The following is a 26,252-nucleotide window of genomic DNA, read 5'->3' as shown; positions in this document are numbered from 1 at the left end:
AAATGGTTCTAGCAGAGAGGAGAGAAATACGTCTTTTCTTTTTATTTCCACCTCCGGCTTTGTCTCAGAAACTACAGAAGCAGTTAAAAAAAAAAGGAATAAATAATATTATTACAAATATTATAATTTTTCACTCCTTCTACCTCTACCGAACTTGACAGTGGCAGACGGTTGATCCTAGTATCCCAATGGACACTGTGATCGAAAACGGAGATCTAGGTTACATGAGGACTTTACTTGTTGAACATTTGTGTGACACCTATAGCAACAAGGAGATGCGCGCAAGTGGATCTTACATAATTTGCACCACTTTCCCTGTACACTTCTATAGCTTGACTAAATGCCATGCTGGCTTAAAGGGGTATTCCAGGAAAAAAAACTATTTTTTTATATATCAACTGGCTCCAGAAAGTTAAACAGATTTGTAAGTTACTTCTATTAAAAAATCTTAATCCTTTCAATAATTATCTGCTGCTGAAGTTGAATTGTGGTTTTCTGTCTGGCAACAGTGCTCTCTGCTGACATCTTTGCTTGTCTCGGGAACTGCACCCAGAAGAGGTTTGCAATGGGGATTTGCTTCTAAACTTGGCGGTTCCCGAGATACGTGTCATCAGAGAGCACTTAGACAGAAAAGAACAACTCAAATTCATCAGCTCATAAGTACTGAAAGGATTAAGATTTTTTTAATAGAAGTAATTTACAAATCTGTTTAACTTTCTGGAGCCAGTTGATATATAAAAAAAGTTTTTTCCTGGATAACCCCTTAACCCCTTAGGGCACTTTAAAGATAACTATGCTTCTCTTTCCATGACAGTGCAGTTTCCATTGTCTAAATAGGTACCAAAGTCAGCGCTGAATATTTCTTAACATATCCTATTATATAGTAGTCAATTATTTATTTTGTGATAAAGAGCGCAGATCCCCTGCATAGACATTGAATTTTTCTGATAACATTTTGGTTCCCTGTAGCCACCACTAGAGGAAGCTTAGGAGCTTACTGCATGTTATTTATACACTGAACTCAATAATAACACAGTATGCCATAAACTCCTAAGCTCTCACTAATAGTAACTGCGGGCTGTCGGAATTCTATTATTTAATACTGACTAAACATCCAGGCACTTGGAGCTTAATATAAAAAAAATAGAGCTCTTACTACTGTCAAAATATGTCAACACCTTAAGAATGCCACAAAATACACTGCAATTCTTTTTACACTTGGGTTGTGAAATTGACCTCTCTGCTCTGATATGCCCGTCTACCTTGCGCTCACATGGGTAAAGACTTATATTTATGAGGTGAGCGGGCATATCAGTGCAGCTGACTGTTTCCCTCTAACTTGTTTGCGCCCCACAACCCAACTGTACACAACCCAACTGTACACAACCCAACTGTACACAACCCAACTGTACACAACCCAACTGTACACAACCCAACTGTGCACAACCCAACTGTACACAACCCAGCTGTACATATAGCTTTTCTGGTGCAGTAGAGTGTCGGCTGCATGCTATGTCCATTTATTTCTTATATGCAGTGTGACTGTATCCCAGTGGGTTTTGCAGAAAATATTACTTTTGCCGTATACAAAGTAGATATCGTAAACAACTTGCTAAAACTATGGTTTTGGAACTTGGTTCTTCAAAGGGGATGTGAACATATTCCTTGGTATTAACTGATTCAATATTTCTTTTACCTTATCACTACAGAGTGCAGAAGATGGAGCTACCTCCTCAATTTATACATCTGTTTCACCAGACCTTGAAGGAATTGGAGGCTGCTATATTTGTAATGGTGGAAGGACCAAATCTGCTGATGTATCGTATGACATGGAACTTCAAAAGAAACTATGGATTGAAAGCTGCAAGATGTCTGCCCTTCCCGTTTCAGCCTAAAGCTTCCTCCCTATCGGTTGTTTCCTTATGAGGTTTATCCAGGCTGCAGTGTTATTATGCATTTTCTCACGGAGTGAGTAGGAAAAAAAAACATACTTCCTTCTAGGGATCGACCGATTATCGGTTTGGTCGATATTATCAGCCGATATTCACAATTTTGGACGTTATCGGTATCGGCAATTACCTTGCCGATAATCCGATAATATTGCACCCCCCCCACCCCACCCCCCACCGCACTGCCCCGGCCAGAGACCACCGCCGCTGCCCCATTGCCTCCCCCCATCCACGGTTTTATAATTACCTGTTCCCAGGGTCCGCGCTACTTCTGGCTCCTGCTGTGGCCTGCATTACGCTGTGCACTGTGCAATGACGAGTGACATCCTCAACGCGACGTCACCGTCAGTGCGCACAGTGACAGCTCAGGACGCCGCTGGAGCCAGAAGTAGCGCGGACCCCGGGAACAGGTAATTATAAAACCGGGGATGGGTGAGGCAATGGGGCAGCGGCGGCGGTGGCGGTCTCTGGCCGGGGCGGTGCAGTGTGGGGACTAAGGACCGGCAGGGGGAGAGAAGACAGTGGGCGGCGGGGGGGTGATGGGGGGGGGGATGGTGCTGAAATAGCCGATAACTTATACCGGAATATCGTTATAAGTTATTGGCTATCGGCCTCAAAGTCCACAGATTATCGGTATCGGCCCTAAAAAATCGATATCGGTCGATCCCTACTTCCTTGTTTATGGGTTTGGGGACGTGAGGTCGCAGGCCAATTCAGCCAATCAGTGACTGAGGTGGGACACCAATGTGGCCTCTGACTGGCTGAATGAGCCTGTAACATCACGTCCCTGAACTTAGAAGTGCTGCACAGCAGGGACCAGAGCTCTGTCATACTGGTGGTGACGTGGAAGCAGGGAAGGTCAGTTTATGGGTTGTTGTTTTTGTTTTGTTTTAATTATACATTCCCTGACCAAATGCATAAAGACTTTGCTACCCTGAAAACCCCTTTAACATTTCACATCCATAGACCCAAGAGGTGGCTATTGGAATTTCTATTACACAATTCATATATATCTCTGTAGAATCATTGTATTTTTTTAGTTATTCAATAATCGTGATTAACAAGGAGTTTTGTACCCATAATAATAATAATCATGCTGTGCGTAATATACAAGGCACAATTTCAGTCATCAACATGATCATATACAGCTTTTGCCTGAAGGATTCTGTCCTTTCATTCTGTGCCATAAATATTAAAGGATAACTGTGAACCGATCAGGCAAGTTGTGTTCATGTTGTTTCAGAAAAACCCTCTCTGAATGTAATTTGATGTGCAGCTTGCTTTGGGTATACTAATATGTTTCATATGAAGGGTAAAATTATTCCTTTGACGCACATTGCGGCCTTAATAATTATGATGAGTTCATTAGGTATTCACTTGGATGTAATAAGCAATTTCAGGAAGCTTAACTTGTAATCACAGGAGATTTGAGAGTTTCTTATTATTAAGGTTCTAACTGGAATTATGAAAACTTTACAGAGATAATATAGGAAAAAAAATTACACTATCGGAAAGAAATCAAACTATCTATGGGACAATTTGATTTTCTACAGCACATGTAGTATATTATTACTGTCTTTATTATTACTGCTCAAGGAATCTATTGGCCACCAGGGACAATATTCAGTCAAAAGATTTTGGTAAATGTATCTCAAAAACATTATACTGCTGTTCAGCCATTTTTTTCTTAATAAACACAGATATGAAATGGAGTATTTTTTTCTGCAATAATATCTACCACAAAGGTAGGTGTACATGGTGTCTGTTCTCCAGGCCTGAGGTTATAAAGCTAGAGGAACAAAGTAGATCGATATAAAGTTTTGTTTGAATATATTCTGTATTTTATTCACTTATATCTCTACTCTTTGTACTCTTCCTGTGTGGATCATAATACTCAATGTTTCACAGTCTTAGCTATATCTGTATTCAAAAGTCATATACCGTATTTTTCGCCGTATAAGATGCACTTTTTCTTCCCCAAATCTGGAGGGGAAAAGTTGGTGCATCTTATATGGCAAATACACATTAAAACCCTGTCCTATCGTGGCGGTCCCTGCGGCCATCAATGGCCGGGACCCGCGGCTAATACAGGACATCACCGATCGCGGTGAATTAACCCTTCAGACGCGGCAATCAAAGCTGACCACCGCATCTGAAGCGAAAGTGACACTAACCCGGCTGCTCAGTCGGGCTGTTCAGGACCGCCGCAGTGAAATTGCGGCATCCCGAACAGCTTACAGGACACCGGGAGGGACCTTACCTGCCTCCTTGGTGTCTGCTCCCTGCCGGGATCCCCTGCATGGCCGGCGCGCTCCTTCGTCGCCATCACGTCGTCGCACACGCAGTCCCGTCATCCAATAGGAGCGGCGTGCGTAGCGACGTGATGGCGGTGACGGAGAGCGAGGATACCAGGCAGCAGAGACGTTCCGGAGCGACAGCGACACCCGGGGACGCGGCGACAGTGATGGAGGGCGACATCCAGGGCAGCGATGATGGGTCCAGAGCGGCGGGGACACGCGAGTACTACCTCCTATACCAGTGGTTTTCAACCTGCGGACCTCCAGATGTTGCAACTACAGTTGTAGTTTTGCAACATCTGAAGATCCGCAGGTTGAAGATCACTGTCCTATACTTTACATTGTATTTGGTTCAGAATCTTTATTTTCTGGATTTTTATCCTTTAAAATTGGGTGCGTCTTATATGACGAAAAATATGGTAATAGTCCGCCCTCCGCCCATTGGACTCTGTACTTCTCTGGTGATTGACATCTATGCATAGATTATTCATAGGGGTAATACTGTATACAGTATTCATAGGGGGAATACTGTCAGTCTCTGAGAAGGACTGCCCACTGGACTCCAAGCATGGAAAGAGCAGCAATGTATATTATAAAATACTTCCTACTGTATACTATATCTTTTTACACAAAACTGTCTATTGATCAGCTCACCTACTCTTGCTTTATCACTTGATGCCCACATATAGAATTGCATGTGCAATGTGACAGGTCAGGGTTTGAACAAAAATGAAACCTAAATGTTATAAAGTTTTGTTTTAGGTATTATTTTTCTACCAAAACTAGAGCACAGTAAACTTTCATGAAGGACATAGAAAAAAGCAGAAAATGTTTTCAGAAGTGCTCACCCACAGTTATAGCAGAGCTGCAAGGGTCCAGCAGAGCAAAGAATAGAAAACCATCATTTATAAGTGGTAGCGATTTACGGCTCACACGACATAAGACAACCATCATTTTTAATGCTCTAAATATCAATATATATACACTGTGGGTTATTTATTTCATGTTTAATTATATTTTAGAATATACTTAGCTTTGTACTATTAAGTAATAGGATGGCATATTATTAGATGGCTAATGCACATACTGGGTGTAATAAGGAAGAAAACTCTTAGGCTAGGATTCCACTTGTTTTTTTTCCGGCAGTTTTTGGAATACTGTCACTGCAGTTTTTGAGCCAAAACCAGAAATGTATTCAAAAGGAATAGGACATATCGTGAAGAACTTACACTTCTCCTCCATTATGGATCCACTTCTGACTTTGGCTCAAAAACTGCAGTGACTGTATTTCAAAAACTGCCAGAAAAAAACAAAGTGGACACTTAGCCTTAGACTAGGATTTTACTTGGTTTTTTTTACACCTAAAAATCCAGCAAAAACACCAGAAAAACTGCCACAGCTTTTTCCTGTGTTTTGGCATTTTTTCTGTTGTTTTTCCTGGTGTGTGGAAATAGCCAGTTTTGTACACTGTGGCAGTTTTCTCACTGCCTTCAGGTACCACTCTGTGTCGGATGCTGAGCTCCCGGTCCACAGAGTGTAAGGAGATGAGGAGTGCTGTATAGCATCACTACTCACCTCCCACGGCCGTATAGTATACAGGGGGGCATAGTGTACCCATGTATACTATACAGGAGCTGGGAATACTTATACCAGACAGACAAGACTCCCTGCTCCTATAGCCCCTTTGGGCAGTATACAGTATATACAGCTATCTTTAGATAGTTGTATATAGTGTATACAGAAGAGGAGGTCCCCTTACCTCCCTTGCTCCCTGTCCCCGCCGGGTCAGTGTAAGTCCGCCCCTAAGGACATCATTAGGGGCGGAGCTACAGACGGGAGCCAGGCTGGTAAGGTCTGAGGTTCTATTCACATTGTCCATTTTGTATAATGTGAACAGACCCTTCTGCCAGTGTCTTCCCAGACAGGGAGACTCCAGCTGTTAAACTACAACTCCCAGCATGCCCAGACAACCAAAGGCTGTCTGGGCATGGTGGGAGTTGTAGTTTTGCAACAATAGGAGGCTTTCTGTATGGAAACGCATTATGGGCGCTCTCCCCAGGAGAGAGCACAAAAAAAGGCCTAACCAAATTCTTTCATCTCGTTTCATATCTGTGTATGCAGAGGATTATGGCGGATTTGGAGGACTACTGTGGATAAACTGGATTTTTTTATTTCAATAAAATGGCTAACGAGGGCTGTGGGGGAGTGTTGTTTTTTAAAATAAAATAATTTTTCCATAGTGTCGTGTTTTTTGAAACTGAATTTTCAGACTTAGTAGTGGAAGCCGTCTTGTAGACGGATTCAATTACTGAGCCGGGGCTTAGCATTAGCATCAAAAACAGCTAGTGCTAACCCCCAATTATAACCCCGGTACCCACCTCCACAGGGGTGCTGGGAAGAGCCAGTAGCAATAGACCCGAATCATCAAAAACTGCGCTCCTGGGCCTAGGCTGTAACAGGCTGGCATTATTTAGGCTGGGGAGGTCCAGTAACAATGGTCCTAGCCCACCCTGGTAACGTCAGGCTGTTGCTGCTTTGTTGATATCTGGCTGAGAATAAAAATACGGGGAACCCTATGCATTTTTTTTATTTATTAAAAGAAAAAATGCATAGGGTTCCCCGTATTTTTATTCTCAGCCAGATACCAGCCAAGCAGCAACAGCCTGACGTTACCAGGGTTGGCGAGGACCATTGTTACTGTCCCTCCCCAGTCTAAATAACACCAAGCTGTTACCGCCTAGGCCCAGGAGCGCCATTTTTTACGCTCCGGGCCTGTTGGCACCCCGGGGTAATAATTGGGGGTTAGCGCTAGCTGTTTTTGGTGCTAATGCTAAGCCCCAGCTTAGTAATGGATTCAGTCTATAAGACGGCTTACACTACTAAGCATGGAAATTCAATTTAAAAAAAAAAACAACACACAGCCCTCGTTAGCAATTTTATTAAAAGAAAAAAATCCAGTTCATCCGCAGTAGTCCTCTGAATCCGCCGTAATCCTGTGCATACATGGATCTGAAATGAGAAGAAAAAAAAAACACAAAAACTCTGTTAGTATATTTTTGGTGCACTATGCTGGGGAGAGCGCCCATATTACAATTTCTTCCCAAACAGGGAGCCTCCAATTGTTGCAAAACTACAACTCCCAGCATACCCAGACAGCCTTTGGCAACAGGTGGAGTCTCCCTGTCTGGGAAGACACTGCCAGAAGGGTCTGTTTACATTTTACAAAACGTACAATGTAAACAGAGCCTCAGACTTACTAGCCTGGCTCATGTCTGAAGCTCCGCCCCTAATGACGCCATCAAAAGGGGCGGAGCTAGACGGACACTGCCGGGACTGGAGGGAAGTAAGGGGACTTCTCTTCTGTGTACACTATATACAGCTATCTATAGATAGCTGTATATAGTGTATACCGTGCAAAGGGTTAACCTACACTGTCCATCAGTGTAAGTTAACTCTTTCCTTGCTGGGCTGGCGCATAGCACACAGCTCAGCAAGGGGTTAAGTGAGCCAGCAATATGTATACTGTATCCACATTGCAGGCTCACTGTAAGTTCTTGCTAGGCAGTAGATATAAGACGTACAGTTGCAAGAAAAAGTATGTGAACCCTTTCGAATTATATGGATTTCTGTACATTGGTCATAAAATGTGATCTGATCTTCATCTAAGTCACAACAATAGACAATCGCAGTCTGCTTAAGCTAATAACACAAATAATTAAATGGTACCATGTTTTTATTGAACACGCCATGTAAACATTCACAGTGCAGGTGGAAAAAGTATGTGAACCCCTAGACTAATGACATCTCAAAGAGCTAATTGGAGTGAGGTGTCATCCAACTAGAGTCCAATCAATGAGATGAGATTGGAGGTGTTGGTTACAGCTGCCCTGCCCTATAAAAACACCCACCAGTTTTGGGTTTGCTTTTCACAAGAAGCTTTGCCTGATGTGAGTGATGCCTCACACAAAAGAGCTCTCAGAAGACCTGCGATTAAGAATTGTTGACTTGCATAAAGCTGGAAAGGGTTCTAAAAGTATCTCCAAAAGCCTTGCTGTTCATCAGTCCACGGTAAGAAAAATTGTCTATAAATGGAGAAAGTTCAGCACTGCTGCTACTCTCCCTAAGAGTGGCCGTCCTGTAAAGATGACTGCAAGACCACAGCACAGACTGCTCAATGAGGTGAAGAAGAATCCTAGAGTGTCTGCTAAAGGCTTACAGAAGTCTCTGGCATATGCTAAAATCCCTGTTAGCGAATCTACGATACGTAAAACATTAAACAAGAATGGATTTCATGGGAGGATACCACAGAGGAAAGCACTGCTGTCCAAAAAAATCATTGTTGCACGTTTACAGTTTGCACAAGAGCACCTGGATGTTCCACAGCAGTACTGGCAAAATATTCTGTGGACAGATAAAACCAAAGTTGAGTTGTTTGGTAGAAACACAGAACACTGTGTTGAGCACACTCTGCCCCATGCTGGGAGTTGTTGTACCTGTACTAATAGACAGATCGCAGTGAGTGTCACTTCTGACACCTGTTGTGATCTATCTATTAATGCAGGTACTACAGCTACCAGCATGGAGCAGAGTGTAGTACCTGCACTTAAGGAAAGATCACAGCGGGTGTCACTCCCGTATAATGTATAGGTGTGTCTGGCAGTTCTTCTATGGTCCCCTGCACTGATGTATATATATACACCTATTCATATTTCCCACACAGAGTTGTGATTAGCCAAAACCATCCGGCCAATCATAGCTCTCTGCGGGAAATATGAATAGGTGTTTATATAAGACAGAGCAGGGGACCATAGAAGAGTGGCCAGCCGCCCGCCTGCATCTTTACATTATACAGGAGGATCGCAACGGGTGTCAGAAGTGACACCCGGGGCTATCTGTCAATTAGTACATGTACTACTACTCCCATCATGGAACAGTGTGTTCCATGCTGGGAGTAGTAGTACTAACTAAAAAATGTAAGAAGAAAAAAAAGTTAAAAACACACACTTTATTCAACACATTATTAAAATACATTATAAATAAAAAGTTTAACAAAATTAATTGGAACAAATATAATATTTTTACATTTAAATGGCCCCTTTCTAAATTTTTATTAATGTCGGCTAGATTCTGTCCAGTTTGCTCAAACTTGTATGTGTATTATAAAAGTAAACATGTCCATGATTGTTGGACCTAAACATGTGGTTTAGAAGAAAAATAGGCTATAATGCGCAAGTCAACTACTTTCTTTGCTGGCACATCACTTATAGCGGATAAAATAAGTATTGAGCACAAAACAATTTTTCTCATTTGTGTCTTAGAGAAACCAACTACAAAAACAAGTCAATAAGAAGGAGTATATTAACCCTTTAAGGACATCGCTCCCCTTATATGAAGTACACCCAGGAGAAAAGCAATTCATACCCAGTGGGTTCCGGTTGCTAGGACCCATGGCCAATGCCAGGCATTACCAGGCAAAATTTTTGGGGTCCCAATCAGTTGAGATGACTACGGGAGGGCCCTTACCTGCCTTCTCGCTGTCCGATCAGCTCATCAGTGCTCCAGGAAGTCATGTCAGCCTGGAGCAATGAAGCGCCAATAACACTGATCAGTGCTGCACTATAGCACAGCATTGAACAGTGTATGCAATCTAAAGTGTATAAATGTCTGAAATATTAAAATGTAATGTTAAAGGGGTACTCTGCCCATAGAATCTTATCTCCTATCCAAAGGATAGGGGATAAGATACCAAATCGTGGGGGGGGGGGGGTCCCGCCACCATGCCCCCTCCCCATAGTATTTAGGGGACGGGCTGTGACATCACGAGGGGGCGGAGCCGCGATGTCTAGATACTCCGGACCCTATATCGCCGGTCATTACGCACAGAGTGAGTTTGCTCTGTGCAGTAATGATAGTGGGGTGCTGCAGCAGAGATCCCGGGGGTCCCCAGCGGCGGGACCCCCGCGATCTGACATCTTATCCCCTATCCTTTGGATAGGGGATAAGATGCTAGGGACGGAGTACCCCTTTAATTAACCGGTTGCCGACGAAGGACGAGCCTGCAACCGTTGTATGACGCGGGCTCCTGACTTGATTTTAAACATATAAATTTTCGCGCATGTAGTTATGATTTTTTCCAGAAGTAAGACAAAATCAAACCTATACAAGTAGAGTATCATTTTATTTGTATGGACCTACAGAATAAAGAGAAAGTAATATTTACCGAAAAATGTACTGTGTAGAAATGGAAGCTCCCTAAACTTACAAAATTCAGTTTTTTCTTCAATTTTGTCGCACAAGGATTTTTTTTTTTTGTTTTGCCGTAGATTCTTGGGTAAAATAACTGATATAATTACAAAGTAGAATTGGTGGCGCAAAAAATAAGCCATAATATGGATCTTTAGGTGCAAAATTGAAAGGGTTATGATTTTTAAAAGTAAGGAGGAAAAAACGAAAGTGCAAAAACAGAAAAACCCTGCGTCCTTAAGGGGTTAAACTGCACGGTTAATGGCGTACACCTAAGAAAAACGCCAAAATCCATAATTGTGTATTTTCGGTCACTTCATATACCAGAAAAAAATGGATAAAAGTGATCAAAAAGTCCATTCAAAACAGAAATGGTACCAAGAAAAGAGTCCACATACAGCCCTGTACACGGAAAAAACTAAGCATTATAGAGGTCAGAAGAGAACAATTTTAAGCAAACTTATTTTTTGTACAAAAGTTAAACGTTTTCAAAAGTAGTAAAACAAAACAAAACCTATATACATTTGGTATAATTTTAATCGTATGGACTGATTGAATAAAGATAACTTGACATTTTTTACCGAAAAGTACATTGCATAGAAAAGGAAGCCTGCAAAAATTGCAAAATGGCCTTTTTTTTCATCCCCCTCCCCTTAAATAATTTTCTTTTTGTTTCACCATAGATTTTGTGGTAAATCGAGTGATGTCATTGCAAAGTATGATTAGTAGCGCAAAAACAAGCCTTTGTATGGGTCTGTAGGTGGAAAATTTCAAGCTTTATGGCTCTTAGAAAATGAAGAGATAAAAATGAAAGTGCAAAATAAAAAAAATAAGATAAAAAAAAAAACTGATGTCCTTAAGTGGTTAAAGGCAAGCTACAAATCAGTTCACTATCTGGGCCTATAAACATCTAGGAAAGGAGAACATGCTTGAAAACTTTAAATATGTATAAGGTTCAGGTGTTAACAGAAGAAGAAAAGTAGATAACAAATAATAAGGGGAACAAGTAAGATTCTGTTTGATTGGGAGAGCAGGTGTATGTTCAAGCTACTTTTTGCTTATGTACTATGTACAATGCAGTACATGATTATATATATATATATATATATATATAAAAGCAATAATAATAATGAAACATTCTAAAGGCAGGCTAAATGGTCTCTTCTTCTTTTTTTTAATTTTTTTGCTCTTATAATTCTGTGTTTCCACTGCATATCTATGGGCATGTTACCACTTTTTCTAACAAATGGCGTACTTTTCGCTGTATAAGACGCACTTTTTCTTCCCCAAAACTGGGGGAGGGGGGGAAGTTGGTGCGTCTTATACGGCGACTACACACACCTATCGCGGGGGACCCTGCGGCCAATACAGGACATCAGACGCGGCGATCAAAGCTGGCCGCCACGTCTGAAGGGAAAGTGACACTAACCCGGCTGTTCGGGACCGCCGCGGTGAAATCGCGGCGTCCCGAACAGCTTACAGGACACCGGGAGGGACCTTACCTGCCTCCTCGGTGTCTGCTCCGTGCCGGGATCCCGTCCCGTCATCCAATAGGATCGGCGTGCGTAGCGTCGTGATGACGGCGACGTGATGAGGGCAACGGAGAGCGTGGGTCCCGGGGAAGAAGACATCCGGAGCGTCGGGGGACACCACGGGGATGCGGCGACAGTGATGGAGCGACATCCAGGGCAGTGGTGATGGGTCCGGAGCGGCGGGGACATGTGAGTATTACCTTTTATACCAGTGGTCTTCAACCTGCGAATCTCCAGATGTTGCAAAACTACAATTCCCAGCATGCCCGGACAGCCAACGGCTGTCCGGGCATGCTGGGAGTTGTAGTTTTGCTACATCTGGAGGTCCGCAGGTTGAAGATCACTGTTGGGTTCAGAATCCTTTTTTTCTAGATTTTGCACCTTTAAAATTGGGTGCGTCTTATATGCCGGAGCTTCACAACAATTTTAGGGGAACCCCCCTAGGGGAACCCTAAACTAAATACCCCCCAATTAAAATATACCTTTTATTATTCCATTTAAAATATAGATTGTGATGCACATAATTATGGGATTCTGCAAGTGGATGTAATGACACCACCACTAACTTTTAAAACCACAGTTGCCACCGTACTCCTTGACTCCTGTACTTGTCTTTTGTAAGCTCCTGAATGCTACAGAGTGAGCGTGGGTAGCTCAATCTCCTATCTATTGGGAGCCGGTGGCTACTGCTTATTAAAATCACCAAAATTTAGCCCACCCTTCCAACGTTTCACTGGCTCCCCAGCTTCGTCAGGAAAGTATGGCGGCTAATGGCCAGCGGGCGTCTCATACTGCCTTTTATATCATCGCGTCTGACGTTGAATGTGACGGCCGCGGCATGTCATCCAATCAACGGCCGGCTTCAGATAGTTCTGCGTTTCGTTATGATGGCCGTTCGTCCTATCATGGTCTCGATCGTTGGTCATGTGAGTAAACATACTAGACGTCACTAATGGGCGCCCGCATGTGATTGGATATAGTAGTAATTCTAAGGGAAGGCCCATGGCACATGCGCCAATCTCGCGCATGTCCGTGAACTTAGACGTGTCTTATAGTCCTTTGCATCTCATGCGCAGGTGCCGGTTACTGCGCATGTCATTGCACTTAGAAAATATCCTCTACCATGTGTTACTGACTGCGCATGTCAGTGGACTTAGACATATTATCAAATTGTATCCTCCAATTCAATTATTAAGCTGGTTCCATCCTAGGTAAGTATCCTTTAGCTAGATAAGGTTTGTATCCAATCTTATGACAGGTGATATTTACATATGCCACTATTCTGTTGGAATACTTTTTGCCAGAAAAATCTGTGATGCAACAGGGGGGGAGGGGGTTTATGACACTACGATTGGCTATAATTAATGCACTGTCTGGAACAGATAGTTCTTGTTTATGATTATTGTTATTATACTGTTTGGAGGACAGCTCTATACCTCAGTTTTATATGTGTATAGGCGGACGGGAGGCTGATTAAATATTGTTAACTGTAGGTATACTCCTGCCTGCCAATTGTTCTATGATTTTTGATGCTCATTGTATACATCTTATATTGGGTTTTACCAGTTTAATATTATGATTCATTTTTCTTCCTTCATTGATAGCATTTTGACATTACTCACAATGGAGGAGATGTTCCCATATAACTCTGGCCCAATTAGTTGTATAGTCTATACTGGTCATTGCACATTACTTCTAGTAGAATAGTATTACTGTCCCCTTCAGTATTATAGTCCATAACTTGCCTATTATGTCATCTCCGCTCACTCCCCCTACAAGATACTGTCTTAGATGGACCATGTCAATCTTGATATCCATTAGTTTGCCATGACGTCCGTATCGTGTCGTCAGAAACTATATAATAAAGTTCCCAAATATACATTGTTGTTAATGTACATTTATGTATGCACTTATTGTAGTCAAGATGGCAGATATAAATGAGACGCCCTATCGGGTGGTGTAATTGTTTTATGTATAGATCTTGATACTTATTCTAAAAACGCGTAATATGAAAATCCCTCATTTAACCCATGAGGGTGCCTGCAATTAAGTCGGTAGATCCATCTCGCTTCCTCTCTCAACAGGATACCATCAATGTCTCCTTTCCTTGGCCCCAATTTCATCTGGCGAATACCCCAAAAGGTAAGTTCTTTTAGATTATTTTGATGTTTATCTCTCATATGTCTGGCTACAGGTGTGTCCGTAAATGTTCTTATAGTACTCACATGTTTGCCAATGCGACGTCGTAGTTCCTGAGTAGTTTTGCCTATGTAGATGAGTGAACATGTACATTGAATCGCATAAATCACGTTTCTGCTAGAACAATTGATGAAGTCAAAAATTGTGTAATTTTTCCCATTTTGAGGATCACTGAAACTTTTAGTCTTGCGTGTATATTGACACATGGTACAATGACCACAGGGAAAGGATCCTTCTGGTTTATTTGGTAGCCAACTGTTAGTACTAACAGTCTGTTGTGTCAGATGGCTATGAACCAGGATATCCTTTAGGTTAGGACCTCTCCTGTATGTAATGTTTGGTCTCTGGCCTAACCTTTCTTGAAGGTCCGGGTCTGATCTAAGTATATGCCAATGACGTTCTAATATACTTTTGATCTGTGTGGTATATGCATCAAAAGTGCCAATACATCTGATAGCATTATCCGGTGTAGGAAAAATAGGTTTGGAGGATAGTAAATCTGTCCTATTGCTCCGCAGTGCCCTATTATAGGCAATTCTGAGGTGTCTTTTTGGGTAACCCCGATTGGTGAATCTTGACATGAGACAATCTTGACATGAGTATAATAACAATAATCATAAACAAGAACTATCTGTTCCAGACAGTGCATTAATTATAGCCAATCGTAGTGTCATAAACCCTCTCCCCCCCTGTTGCATCACAGATTTTTCTGGCAAAAAGTATTCCAACAGAATAGTGGCATATGTAAATATCACCTGTCATAAGATTGGATACAAACCTTATCTAGCTAAAGGATACTTACCTAGGATGGAACCAGCTTAATAATTGAATTGGAGGATACAATTTGATAATATGTCTAAGTCCACTGACATGCGCAGTCAGTAACACATGGTAGAGGATATTTTCTAAGTGCAATGACATGCGCAGTAACCGGCGCCTGCGCATGAGATGCAAAGGACTATAAGACACGTCTAAGTTCACGGACATGCGCGAGATTGGCGCATGTGCCATGGACCTTCCCTTAGAATTACTACTATATCCAATCACATGCGGGCGCCCATTAGTGACGTCTAGTATGTTTACTCACATGACCAACGATCGAGACCATGATAGGACGAACGGCCATCATAACGAAACGCAGAACTATCTGAAGCCGGCCGTTGATTGGATGACATGCCGCGGCCGTCACATTCAACGTCAGACGCGATGATATAAAAGGCAGTATGAGACGCCCGCTGGCCATTAGCCGCCATACTTTCCTGACGAAGCTGGGGAGCCAGTGAAACGTTGGAAGGGAGGGCTAAATTTTGGTGATTTTAATAAGCAGTAGCCACCGGCTCCCAATAGATAGGAGATTGAGCTACCCATGGTCACTCTGTAGCATTCAGGAGCTTACAAAAGACAAGTACAGGAGTCAAGGAGTACGGTGGCAACTGTGGTTTTAAAAGTTAGTGGTGGTGTCATTACATCCACTTGCAGAATCACATAATTATGTGCATCACAATCTATATTTTAAATGGAATAATAAAAGGTATATTTTAATTGGGGGGTATTTAGTTTAGGGTTCCCCTAGGGGGGTTCCCCTAAAATTGTTGTGAATACATTGACCCTAGTATCTCCCTTTGGGGTTTTGTTGTTTAGTTATATTCCGGAGCGTCCTATAGGGCGAAAAATACGGTAATAGTTTTTGTAATAATTTTTAAATGATCTAATCACAAAAAAACAAGTTTACAGCTATTGCGCCGAGATATACACCACTTAATTTCCTATGTGCTATAGGTTTAATTGACATTGTTGGAAAGTGTTAAAAGTTAATTCCCATTTTCAATGTATAATGCAATCTCATGTGCGTGCTCATCCATCACCTGTGACAAATTCAAATATAAAAAGCCTCTAGTACCAGGAATACGTAAATGCAGAAAACAATTTGCTAAGGTTGTATAGGTTGTAGTGAATGTATAATTTATGACCATGAAAGGGAATAAATGTAAAGTACACGTGCTATAAGATGTGTAACATACATGTAAAGCTAGTCTCATCCATGACTCACAATGATATCTGATCCAACACTCCTGCATCTCTGCGTAATGTGGCTCGCCTATGGCAGTCTTTTAAATAGCCTCATATTTCCTGTGGTATTGATCTTTTATTGAGCCAACATTTAATTATGAAACCTTGGAAGAGTTCACGATTTAAAGGGGTATTATAATCTTAAACATTGATGGCATACGCACAGGATATTCCAAACATGTCTCAAAGATGTGGGTTGTAGAGTTACTGAAAATGCATAACTAATGGCACTATGCTGGTTATGCAACTCCTATGCTGCCACCTTTATTCTTAAGATAGAGGATGATCCCAGAGGTGGAATTCACACTTATCAGATATTTATTAGTGTTGAGCGGCATAGGCCATATTCGAATTCGCGAATATTCGCGAATATATGGACGAATATTCGTCATATATTCGCGAATATTCGCATATTCGTAAAATTCTCGTTTTATTTTCGCATATGCGAACATTCGCGTATGCGAAAATTAACATAGGCGAAAATTATCATATAAAAAAATTTGCATAAACGAAAATCCGTTTGTGCGAAAATTCGCGTATGTAAATTCGTGCACCTGTCTCACACAGTAGTATAAGAGCCTTCTTTACACCACACTAGCTGGAAGCAAAGGGGGATGATCACTGTGATGTGTACTGTGGAAAAAAAAACGAATATTCTAATTACGAATATATAGTGCTATATTCGCGAATATGCGATATTCGCAAATAAAATTTGCATTGCGAATATTCGCGAGCAACACTAATATTTATTATATAAATGTTTGAAATGTGAGCCTGTGCAACACTTTTTTCAATACTGGGTCTTGTACTAGACACAGAGTCCTTGATCCTCGGGTATAACTTTTTATTTTATTTTATTTTTTTAACTTTTTTTTGTCTTTGGAGCTGTATGACATCTAATTTTTTGTCATGACCTGTACCATTTTGGACATTAAAGGGGTACTCCTGTGAAAAACCATGTTTGTTGTAATCAACTGGTGCCTGAAAGTTGAACAGATTTGTAATTGACTTCTATTTAAAAATGTTAATCATTCCAGTACTTATCAGCTGCTGTACACTACAGAGGAAGTTATTTTCTGTCTGACCACAGTGCTCTCTGCTGACACCTCTGTCCATGACAGGAACTGTCCAGAGCAGGAGAGGTTTGCTATGGGGATTTGCTCCTGCTCTGGACAGTTTCTGACATGGAGAGAGGTGTCAGTCATAAAGAAAAGAACTTCCTGTGGAGCATACAGCAGCTGAAGTACTGGAAGGATGAAGATTTTTAAATAGAAGAAGTAATTTACAAATCTGTTTAACTTTGTGGCACCAGTTGATTTAAAAAAATAAATAAATAATGTTTTCCACTGGAGTACCCCTTTAATGTTGTTTTTAAATTACATATTTTTTTCTAGTATGTGATGTGGCCAAATGAGTAATTCTTGCATTTATAATTCTTATTTATGTATGTATGTGGGACCGGTAATATTATATTTAGATAGTTTGGACATATCCTCAAGAGGCAACACAACATATGTCTATTTTTTACAGTTGAGCTATTTTGTTAAAAAAAATTTGGGATTATTTAAATTTTTATTAATATGGGGGTTATATTTTTCAGACTTCTTTTTTTTTTTTTTTTTTTTTTTTTTACAATTTTTTGGTTTCCACACGTGGAAATGAGCAAAGAGTAATGAGTAGAATGTGCAGCAGGGGTGCCGATCAGACCCTTGCCAGGTACGGCACCTGTCAGTTCACTTTTTGAATGCCACAATAATTTTTGACACTTGTCATTCAGAGGTTAAACAATAATTAACTTTTAACTCAAAACTAACAAGGAATACAGTCCCAGAGGTTGCATGTGTAGGCAGAATCAATCAGGTGACTTTCCTAGAAGGCGACCTTTTGCTTCCTTTAGAATCCTTCTAGATGGTGACTCTACCATTTTCAACATCTTTAAGGTATACTGCCATCTCCGTACAGCACCCAGCATTCTGTGCCGGGCTGCTGCTCCAGTCGCGCCCCCTCCAATAGACATGAATGGAGAGGGCGTGGTGTGACATCACATGGGGACGTGGCGTGATGTCACGTCTCCAGTCCCGGAAACTTAGAGGTCTCCGAGACTAGAGCAGCAGCCAGGCATAGAATGCGGGTGCTGCACAGAGATCGACGGGGGGTCCTAGCGGCAGGCCCTCTGCTATCAGACATCTTATTCCCTATCCTTTGGATAGGGGATAAGATGTATATGGGTGGAGTACCCCTTTAAGTCAAAGAGGTGTTTGCATATCGACATGAATGTCTTACATTTTGCAGTGACTGCTGTAGAAGTCCTGAAAGGTGAGTATTTTATGATCCTGAATCTTGGGATCTTTTCTTTTGCATTATGCTCAGAGGATATGCTCTTTGATGATCCAATTGATTACCGGGATTGGTCTTGCATCACGGTCAGATCGAGGTGGGCAAATCTGGTTAGCCCGCTTAATCATGAGAGGGTCCTGAGAAAGAACAAACTGGAGCAGCACTGGTAGTCTTTTGTTATGTAAGGGATCTGGTATCTTCCAATCACAGGCTCTGGGATTCTAATGAATTGGAGATTACTTCTCCTGTCCCTGTTTTCGCAGTCAGATGTTGTGAAAGAGATTGCTCAATTTTTACCAGATTAAAGGAGTACTCCGGTGAAAAACATTTTTTTTTAATCAACTGGTGCCAGAAAATTAAACAGATTTGCCAATTACTTCTATTAAAAAATCTTAATCCTTCCTGTACTTATCAGCTGCTATATACTACAGAGGAAGTTCTTTGCTTTTTGAATTTCCTTTCTGTCTGACCACAGTGCTCTCTGCTGACACCTCTGTCCATATCAGGAGAGGTTTGCTATGGGGATTTTCTCCTGCTCTGAACAGTTCCTGAAATAGACAGAGGTGTCAGCAGAGAGCACTGTGGTCAGACAGAAAAGAAATTAAAAAAAAAGAACTTTCTCTGTAGTGTACAGAAGCTGATAAGTACTCAAAGGATTAAGATTTTTAAATAGAAGTAATTTACAAATCTGATTAATTTTCTGGCACCAGATGATTGAAAACATTTTTTTTTCCCACTGGAGTACCCCTTGAAGTTCACAGGCAGTGGGCTGGTCTTTAAGCCCGATATTGTTTCTGCATTTGCGATGATGAGTACAAGGACGCAGGTCAAGGAACCACGGATAACATCAAACCATTAAAGGGGTTATCCAGGAAAAAACTTTTTATATATATATCAACTGGCTCCAGAAAGTTAAACAGATTTATAAATTACATCTATTAAAAAATCTTAATCCTTTCATTACTTATGAGCTTCTGAAGTTGAGTTGTTATTTTCTGTCTAAGTGCTCTCTGATGACACATGTCTCCTCGAAACGCCCCGTTTAGAAGAGGCTTGCTATGGGGGATTTGCTTCTAAACTGGGCGTTTCCCGAGACACGTGTCATCAGAGAGCACTTAGACAGAAAACAACAACCTTAACCTCAGAAGCTCATAAGTACTGAAAGGATTAAGATTTTTTAATAGAAGAAATTTACAAATCTGTTAAACTTTCTGGAGCCAGTTGATATATATAAAAAAGTTTTTTCCTGGAATACCCCTTTAATCTGTTGGGGACGAAGGGCGTATGCACACGCCCTTGCGTCCTGGTACTTAAGGACGAAGGGCGTATCCATACGCCCGTGGGAATTTCGGCCCCCGCCGCGCGCCGGGCGGGGACCGGGACGGGGTGACTGCTGATATCTATCAGCAGGCACCCCGTGCAAATGCCCAGGGGGGGTCTTTAGACCCCCCCATGTCGGCGATCGGCGCAAATCGCAAGTGAATTCACACTTGCGATTTGCGCCGATTACGGATCATTACGGGTCTATGGTGACCCGGAATAGAAGGGGGATCGCGGGTGTCTAAGACACCCACGATCCCCCTAAAGCGATAGGAGTGAGGTGGCAGAGTTGCCACCCCTCCTATCTCTGCTATTGGTGGTCTAGACGCGACCACCAATAGCAGATCTGGGGCGGAGGGGTTTACTTTTGTTTTCCCCGTCCTGCCCTCCCACAATAGGTGGGGCAGAACGGGTAAAACGAAGAGGAGCGGTGCCGGAGTCCACTTACCCCTCCGGAGGCAGCAGAGCGACGGGGATCGGCGCTCGGCGATGGAGATCTGCGGCGGCGTGCGGCAGAAGAGGACGGCTCCCGGATGCGACGGAAGCCGGTGAGTAGTTGCCTAGCAACATCTAGAGGGCTACAGTCTGAGACCACTATAGCTGTTTGCTGTGTGGGCATGCTGGAATTTGTAGTTTTGCAACAGCTGGAGGTCTGCAGTTTAGAGACCACTGCACAGTGATCTCTATACTGCCCTCTAGATCTTGCAAAACTACAACTCCTAGCATGCCCACACAGCTGTTTGCTGTCTGGGCATGCTGGGAGTTGTAGTTTTGCAACATCTGGAGGTCCACAGTTTGGAGATCACTGTTCAGTGGTCTCTAAATTGTAGCACTTCAGATGTTGCAAAACTACAAATTCCAGCATGCCCACACAGAAAACAGCTGTCTCAGCATGATGGGAGTTGTAGTTGCGTACCTCCAGCTGTTGCATAACTACATCTCCCAGCATGCCCTTCTGTGATCAGACATGCTGGGAATTGTAGTTTTGCAACAGCTGGAGGCACACTGGTTGGAAAATACTGAGTTAGGTAACAGAACCCAACTCAGTATTTTCCAACCAGTGTGCCTCCAGCTGTTTCAAAACTACATCTCCCAGCATGTACTGACAGACCGTGCATGCTGGGAGTTGTAGTTTTGCAACAGCTGGAGGCTCACTGGTTGGAAAATACTGAGTTAGGTAACAGAACCTAACTGAAGGTTTTCCAACCAGTGTGCCTCCAGCTGTTGCAAAACTACAACTCCCAGCATGTACTGACAGACCGTGCATGCTGGGAGTTGTAGTTTTGAAACAGCTGGAGGTTTGCCCCCCCCCCCCCCCCATGTGAACGTACAGGGTACATTCACACGGGCGGGTTTACAGCAAGTTTCCTGCTTCAAGTATGAGCTGCGGCAAATTTTTCGCCGCAGCGCAAATTCCTAGCGGGAAACTCACCGTAACCCGCCAGTGTGAATGTACCCTAAAAACACTACACTAACACCTAATAAAGAGTAAAACACTACATAAACACCCCCTTACACTGTCCCCCCCCCCCCCAAATAAAAAGGAAAAACGTATTGTACAGCAGTGTTTCCAAAACGGAGCCTCCAGCTGTTGCAAAACAACAACTCCCAGCATTTCCGGACAGCCACTGATTGTCCAGGCATGCTGGGAGTTTAGCAACAGCTGGAGGCACCCTGTTTGGGAATCACTGGCGTAGAATACCCCTATGTCCACCCCTATGCAATCCCTAATTTAGTCCTCAAATGCGCATGGAGCTCTCTCACTTTGGAGCCCTGTCGTATTTCAAGGAAACAGTTTAGGGCCATATATGGGGTATTTCCGTACTTGGGAGAAATTGCACTACAAATTTTGGGGGGCTTTTTCTCCTTTTACCCCTTATGAAAAGGAAAAGTTGGGGTCTACACCAGCCTGTTAGTGTAAAAAAAAATTTTTTTTACACTAACATGCTGGTGTTGCCCTTTACTTTTTATTTTCACAAGAGGTAAAAGGAAAAAAAGACCCCCAAAATTTGTAACGCAATTTCTCCTGAGTACGGAAATACCCCATTTGTAGGCGTAAAATGCTCTGGGGCGCATAACAAGGCTCAGGAGTGAGAGCGCACTATGTACATTTGAGGCCGAAATTGGTGATTTGCACAGGGGTGGCTGATTTTACAGCGGTTGTGACATAAACGCAAAAAAAAATAAATACCCACATGTGACCCCATTTTGGAAACTACACCCCTCATGTAATGTAATAAGGGGTACAGTGAGCATTTACGCCCCACAGTGGTCTGACAGATATTTGGGACAGTGGTACGTGAAAATGAAAAATTATTTTTTTTTGTTTGCACAGCCCACTGTTCCAAAGATCCGTCAAACACCAGTGGGGTGTAAATGCTCACTGTACCCCTTATTACATTCCGTGAGGGGTGTACTTTCCAAAATGGGGTCACATGTGGGGGGGTCCACTGTTCTGGCACCACGGGGGGCTTTGTAAATGCACATGGCCCCCGACTTCCATTCCAAACAAATTATCTCTCTAAAAGCTCAATGGCACTCCTTCTCTTCTGAGCATTGTAGTTCGCTCGCAGTGCACTTGACGTCCACATATGGGGTATTTCCATACTCAGAAGAAATGGGGTTACAAATTTTGGGGGGCATTTTCTCTTATTACCCTTTGTAAAAAAGTAAAATTTGGGGAAAAAACAGCATTTTAGTGGAAAAATATTTATTTTTCATTTACACATCCGACTTTAACAAAAAGTTGTCAAACACCTGTGGGGTGTTAAGGCTCACCGTACCCCTTGTTACGTTCCTTGAGGGGTGTCGTTTCCATAATAGTGTGCGGTGTGGGGTTTTTTGCTGTCCTGGCACCATAGGGGCTTCCTAAATGGGACATGTCCCCCAAAAACCATTTCAGAAAAACTCTCCTAAATCCCATTGTTGCTCCTTCGCTTCTGAGCCCTCTAGTGCACCCGCCGAACACTTGACATACACATATGAGGTATTTTCTTACTCAAGAGAAATTGGGTTACAAATTTTGAGAGGATTTTTTTGCTTTTAGTCCTTGTAAAAATTCCAAAACTGGGTCTACAAGAACATGCCAGTGTAAAAAATGAAGATTTTGAATTTTCTCCTTCACTTTGCTGCTATTCCTGTGAAACACCTAAAGGGTTAACACACTTACTGAATGTCATTTTGAATACTTTGAGGGGTGCAGTTTTTATAATGAGGTCATTTATCGGGTATTTCTAACCAGAAGACCCTTCAAATCCACTTCAAACCTGAACTGGTCCCTGAAAAATTCTGATTTTGAAAATTTTGCGAAAAATTGGAAAATTGTTGCTGAACTTTGAAGCCCTCTGTTGTCTTCCAAAAGTAAAAACTCATCAATTTTATGATGCAAACATAAAGTAGACATATTGTATATGTGAATCAATATATAATTTATTTGGAATATCCATATTCCTTATAAGCAGAGAGCTTCAAAGTTAGAAAAATGCAAAATTTTCAAATTTTTCATGAAATTTTCAAATTTTTCACCAAGAAAGGATGCAAGTATCGCCGAAAATTTTCCACTAACATAAAGTAGAATAGGTCACGAAAAAACAATCTCGGAATCAAATTTATAAGTAAAAGCATCCCAGAGTTATTAATGCTTAAAGTGACAGTGGTCAGATTTGCAAAAAATGCTCCCGTCCTTAGGGTCATAATGGGCTCCATCCCCAAGGGGTTAATCTATAGGGAGACCTCTTGCACCATATTTGAATCTTAACAGTGGTCAAAGGAGATGACAATTCCGTACTCCTGGTCGGTGAGAGATTAGAAGATGTAACATGATCAGATGAGAGCAAATTAGGAGACAAGGGCAGTGAATCTTCCGACGGCTGGGAAAGCAAGTGGATCTAGTAGAGCATTACATGATTGGAGAGACAAACTTGTTCACACCCAGATAAGAGGAGAGGCAGTAGGTCATATACCCTCAAGGAGTGAACCAAAGGGTCAGTGCTAGTGATTCATGTTGACATCAATGGTTAAAAGATGTAATGGTATAGTGGTAGCATGGTTGTTCAGGTTTTATTGTGTGAGTTGTGTCAGAAGGCCCAAGTATGTAGCATGAGCTCAAGCTGAGTTAAAGGAGTATTTTTTTTTTTTTATCAACTGGTGCCAGGAAGTTAAACAGATTTGTAAATTACTTCTATTTAAAAATATTAAGCCTTCCAGTACTTAACTGCTGTATGCTCCAGAGGAAGTTCTTTCCTTTTTGAATTTCTTTTCTGTCTGACCACAGTGTTCTCTACTGACACTCTGTCCATGTCAGGAACTGTTCAGGGCAAGATATATTTGCTATGTTTTTTTTTCCTACTCTGAACAGTTGCTGACATGGACAGAGGTGTCAGCAGAGAGCACTGTGGTCAGACTGGGAAGAACTACATAACTTTCTCTGGAGCATACAGCAGTTGATAAGTACTGGAAGGATTAAAATGTTAAAATAGAAGTAATTTACAAATCTGTTTAACTTTCTGGCCCCAGTTGATTTAAAAAAAAAAATGTTTTCCACCGGAATACCCCTTTAATTCAGGTGACTTCACCTTATGAGAGAGGAGTTCAGATGTAAGCAAGGGTAAAGTCAATGAAAACAATAGGCCCTTATTTACTAAGAGTGGAGTGTAGGTTTAATTGTGGGTTTTAATTCCCTACAATTTTTTTCCACATTATTTAATTAAGGTTTCCCTAAAAAAAAATTTTGACGGCCACGCCCCTTTTTCGTTTTGTTTTTTTGATAATCTGGCGCACAACCCGACAAAACATGTCGGGTTTGCGGGTTTGCAATAGTGAATGAGAGCCAATGGGTATTGAGGAGCTAACTTAAAATGTGGTCACTTGTGGCAGCCATTCCACCCCACTAGTCCCATGTGATCCTCCACATGCTGGGAAACAGCTCAGTCCGTGTGGTAGATTGGGGGGTATTTATTGCAGAAGGGGCCATCTGGCTCCAGTGTCTGATAGGGGAAAATTATCACTAGGCAGAGGGCTGCAATGGTGTCCCAAGGCGTCAGAAATGGGGCAGCTCCACTTCTCTAGTTACGTCTTTAGTGAGGTCAGTCGACCGTGTAAGGGGACCACTAGTGGTCGTAACGGGCGATGCCTCAACATTTCCTTCTGTGTGGAAAGAGGTCGGCTGTACTAGACACAGGTTGCATAGGTGCCAAAAAGGGAAGGAGTCCTGTGAGGCAGGAAAGCTGAAGATGCTCTTCTCTCTGCAGACCAGGTCATGCCTCACAGCAATACAACATTTTGATTGCTAGCAAATATATATGGTTAGTGTAGTCCTATGTGAATATATCCTAACATGAGTAAAATAGCAGTCTTTTAAGCTTATTTCATAAATTGTATTTATTCTAAAGCACAGAATAAAAATGTAAATGAGATAATTTAAATAGAATGCTGATCAAAATTAGAGAGCACTTTCAGATACTTGCAAGTTATTGGTGTTAATCTTGCAACTGGTGCTAATCTCCTTAATTATCTGACAAACCTTATTTAACTGGCAGCCTAACTTCCCAGTTTTCATTGACTTTGCCAAAATGGTGTGCCGTTCCAAAGTGACTGAAACCCTCCTGCAGCAGGTTGTCCAGATGAAGGCCAAAGGGGAGACCCTATCAGCCATAGCAAGAGAAGTTGGTTGTTCAAAATCTGTGATTTCTAGAATATTGCATCTTTACAACATCACAAATTCAAGTTCCCCAAGAAGGCTGGTCACCCTCAAAGGACAAATGCAAGAGAGGACAGGATAATGTGGAGAATCTCCATGGGTAATCGTTTCAACACTGCAGCTGGAATTGCTTGCAGTTCAGCACTGAACAGGGTAAGGATCTGTCTCGTCATACAGTGTCTTGACATTTATGAGCATTTGGACTGAAAGCCCACTCTGCAGTGGCCAAGTCTCTCATTAGCAGATAGAATCAAAAGGCTAGACTCACGATTGCTGAGGAGCATGTTGTGTGGACAGAGGAGAAGTGGTCCAGAGTTCATTTTAGTAGTAAAAGTTTAATTTATTTGGCTCTGATGGGAAACTTTATGTTTGTCGACAAACTGGGGAAAGACTACACCCAAAGTGGGTAAAGAAGTCAGTGAAAGGTGGAGGAAGTGTCATGATTTGAAGAATGTTTACTGAGTAAATGCAAGTGTGTATCAGAACCTTCTTCAACAACACATGGTTCCTTCTTTGCGTTCATCACTCAATCAGCCAGAAATTTTCATGCAGGACAATGTCCCCTGTCACACAGCAAAACGGATAACGCAGTTTCATTGAAACTGAA

The 26,252-nt window shown here is 42.0% G+C and overlaps 1 protein-coding gene across 4 annotated transcripts in view; it reads left to right on the top strand.

The window, feature by feature from the left end:
• The window catches only part of DHRSX (dehydrogenase/reductase X-linked), a 474,272-nt gene extending 470,611 nt beyond the window's left edge, over positions 1–3,661 (top strand). For all 4 annotated transcript variants that reach the window (XM_056558834.1, XM_056558835.1, XM_056558832.1 and 1 more), the window contains exon 7: positions 1,710–3,661. In XM_056558834.1, the coding sequence (XP_056414809.1) occupies positions 1,710–1,895 (186 nt within the window). In that variant the 3' untranslated portion in view covers positions 1,896–3,661. The remainder of the gene's footprint in view (positions 1–1,709) is intronic.
• Positions 3,662–26,252: the final 22,591 nt, after the last annotated feature.

Source organism: Hyla sarda, chromosome 2 (genome assembly GCF_029499605.1).
Source record: "Hyla sarda isolate aHylSar1 chromosome 2, aHylSar1.hap1, whole genome shotgun sequence".
NCBI classification, from domain to species: domain Eukaryota; kingdom Metazoa; phylum Chordata; class Amphibia; order Anura; family Hylidae; genus Hyla; species Hyla sarda.
The sequence above is the reverse complement of the archived record's forward strand: the minus strand, read 5'-3'. Positions and strand labels throughout refer to the sequence as shown.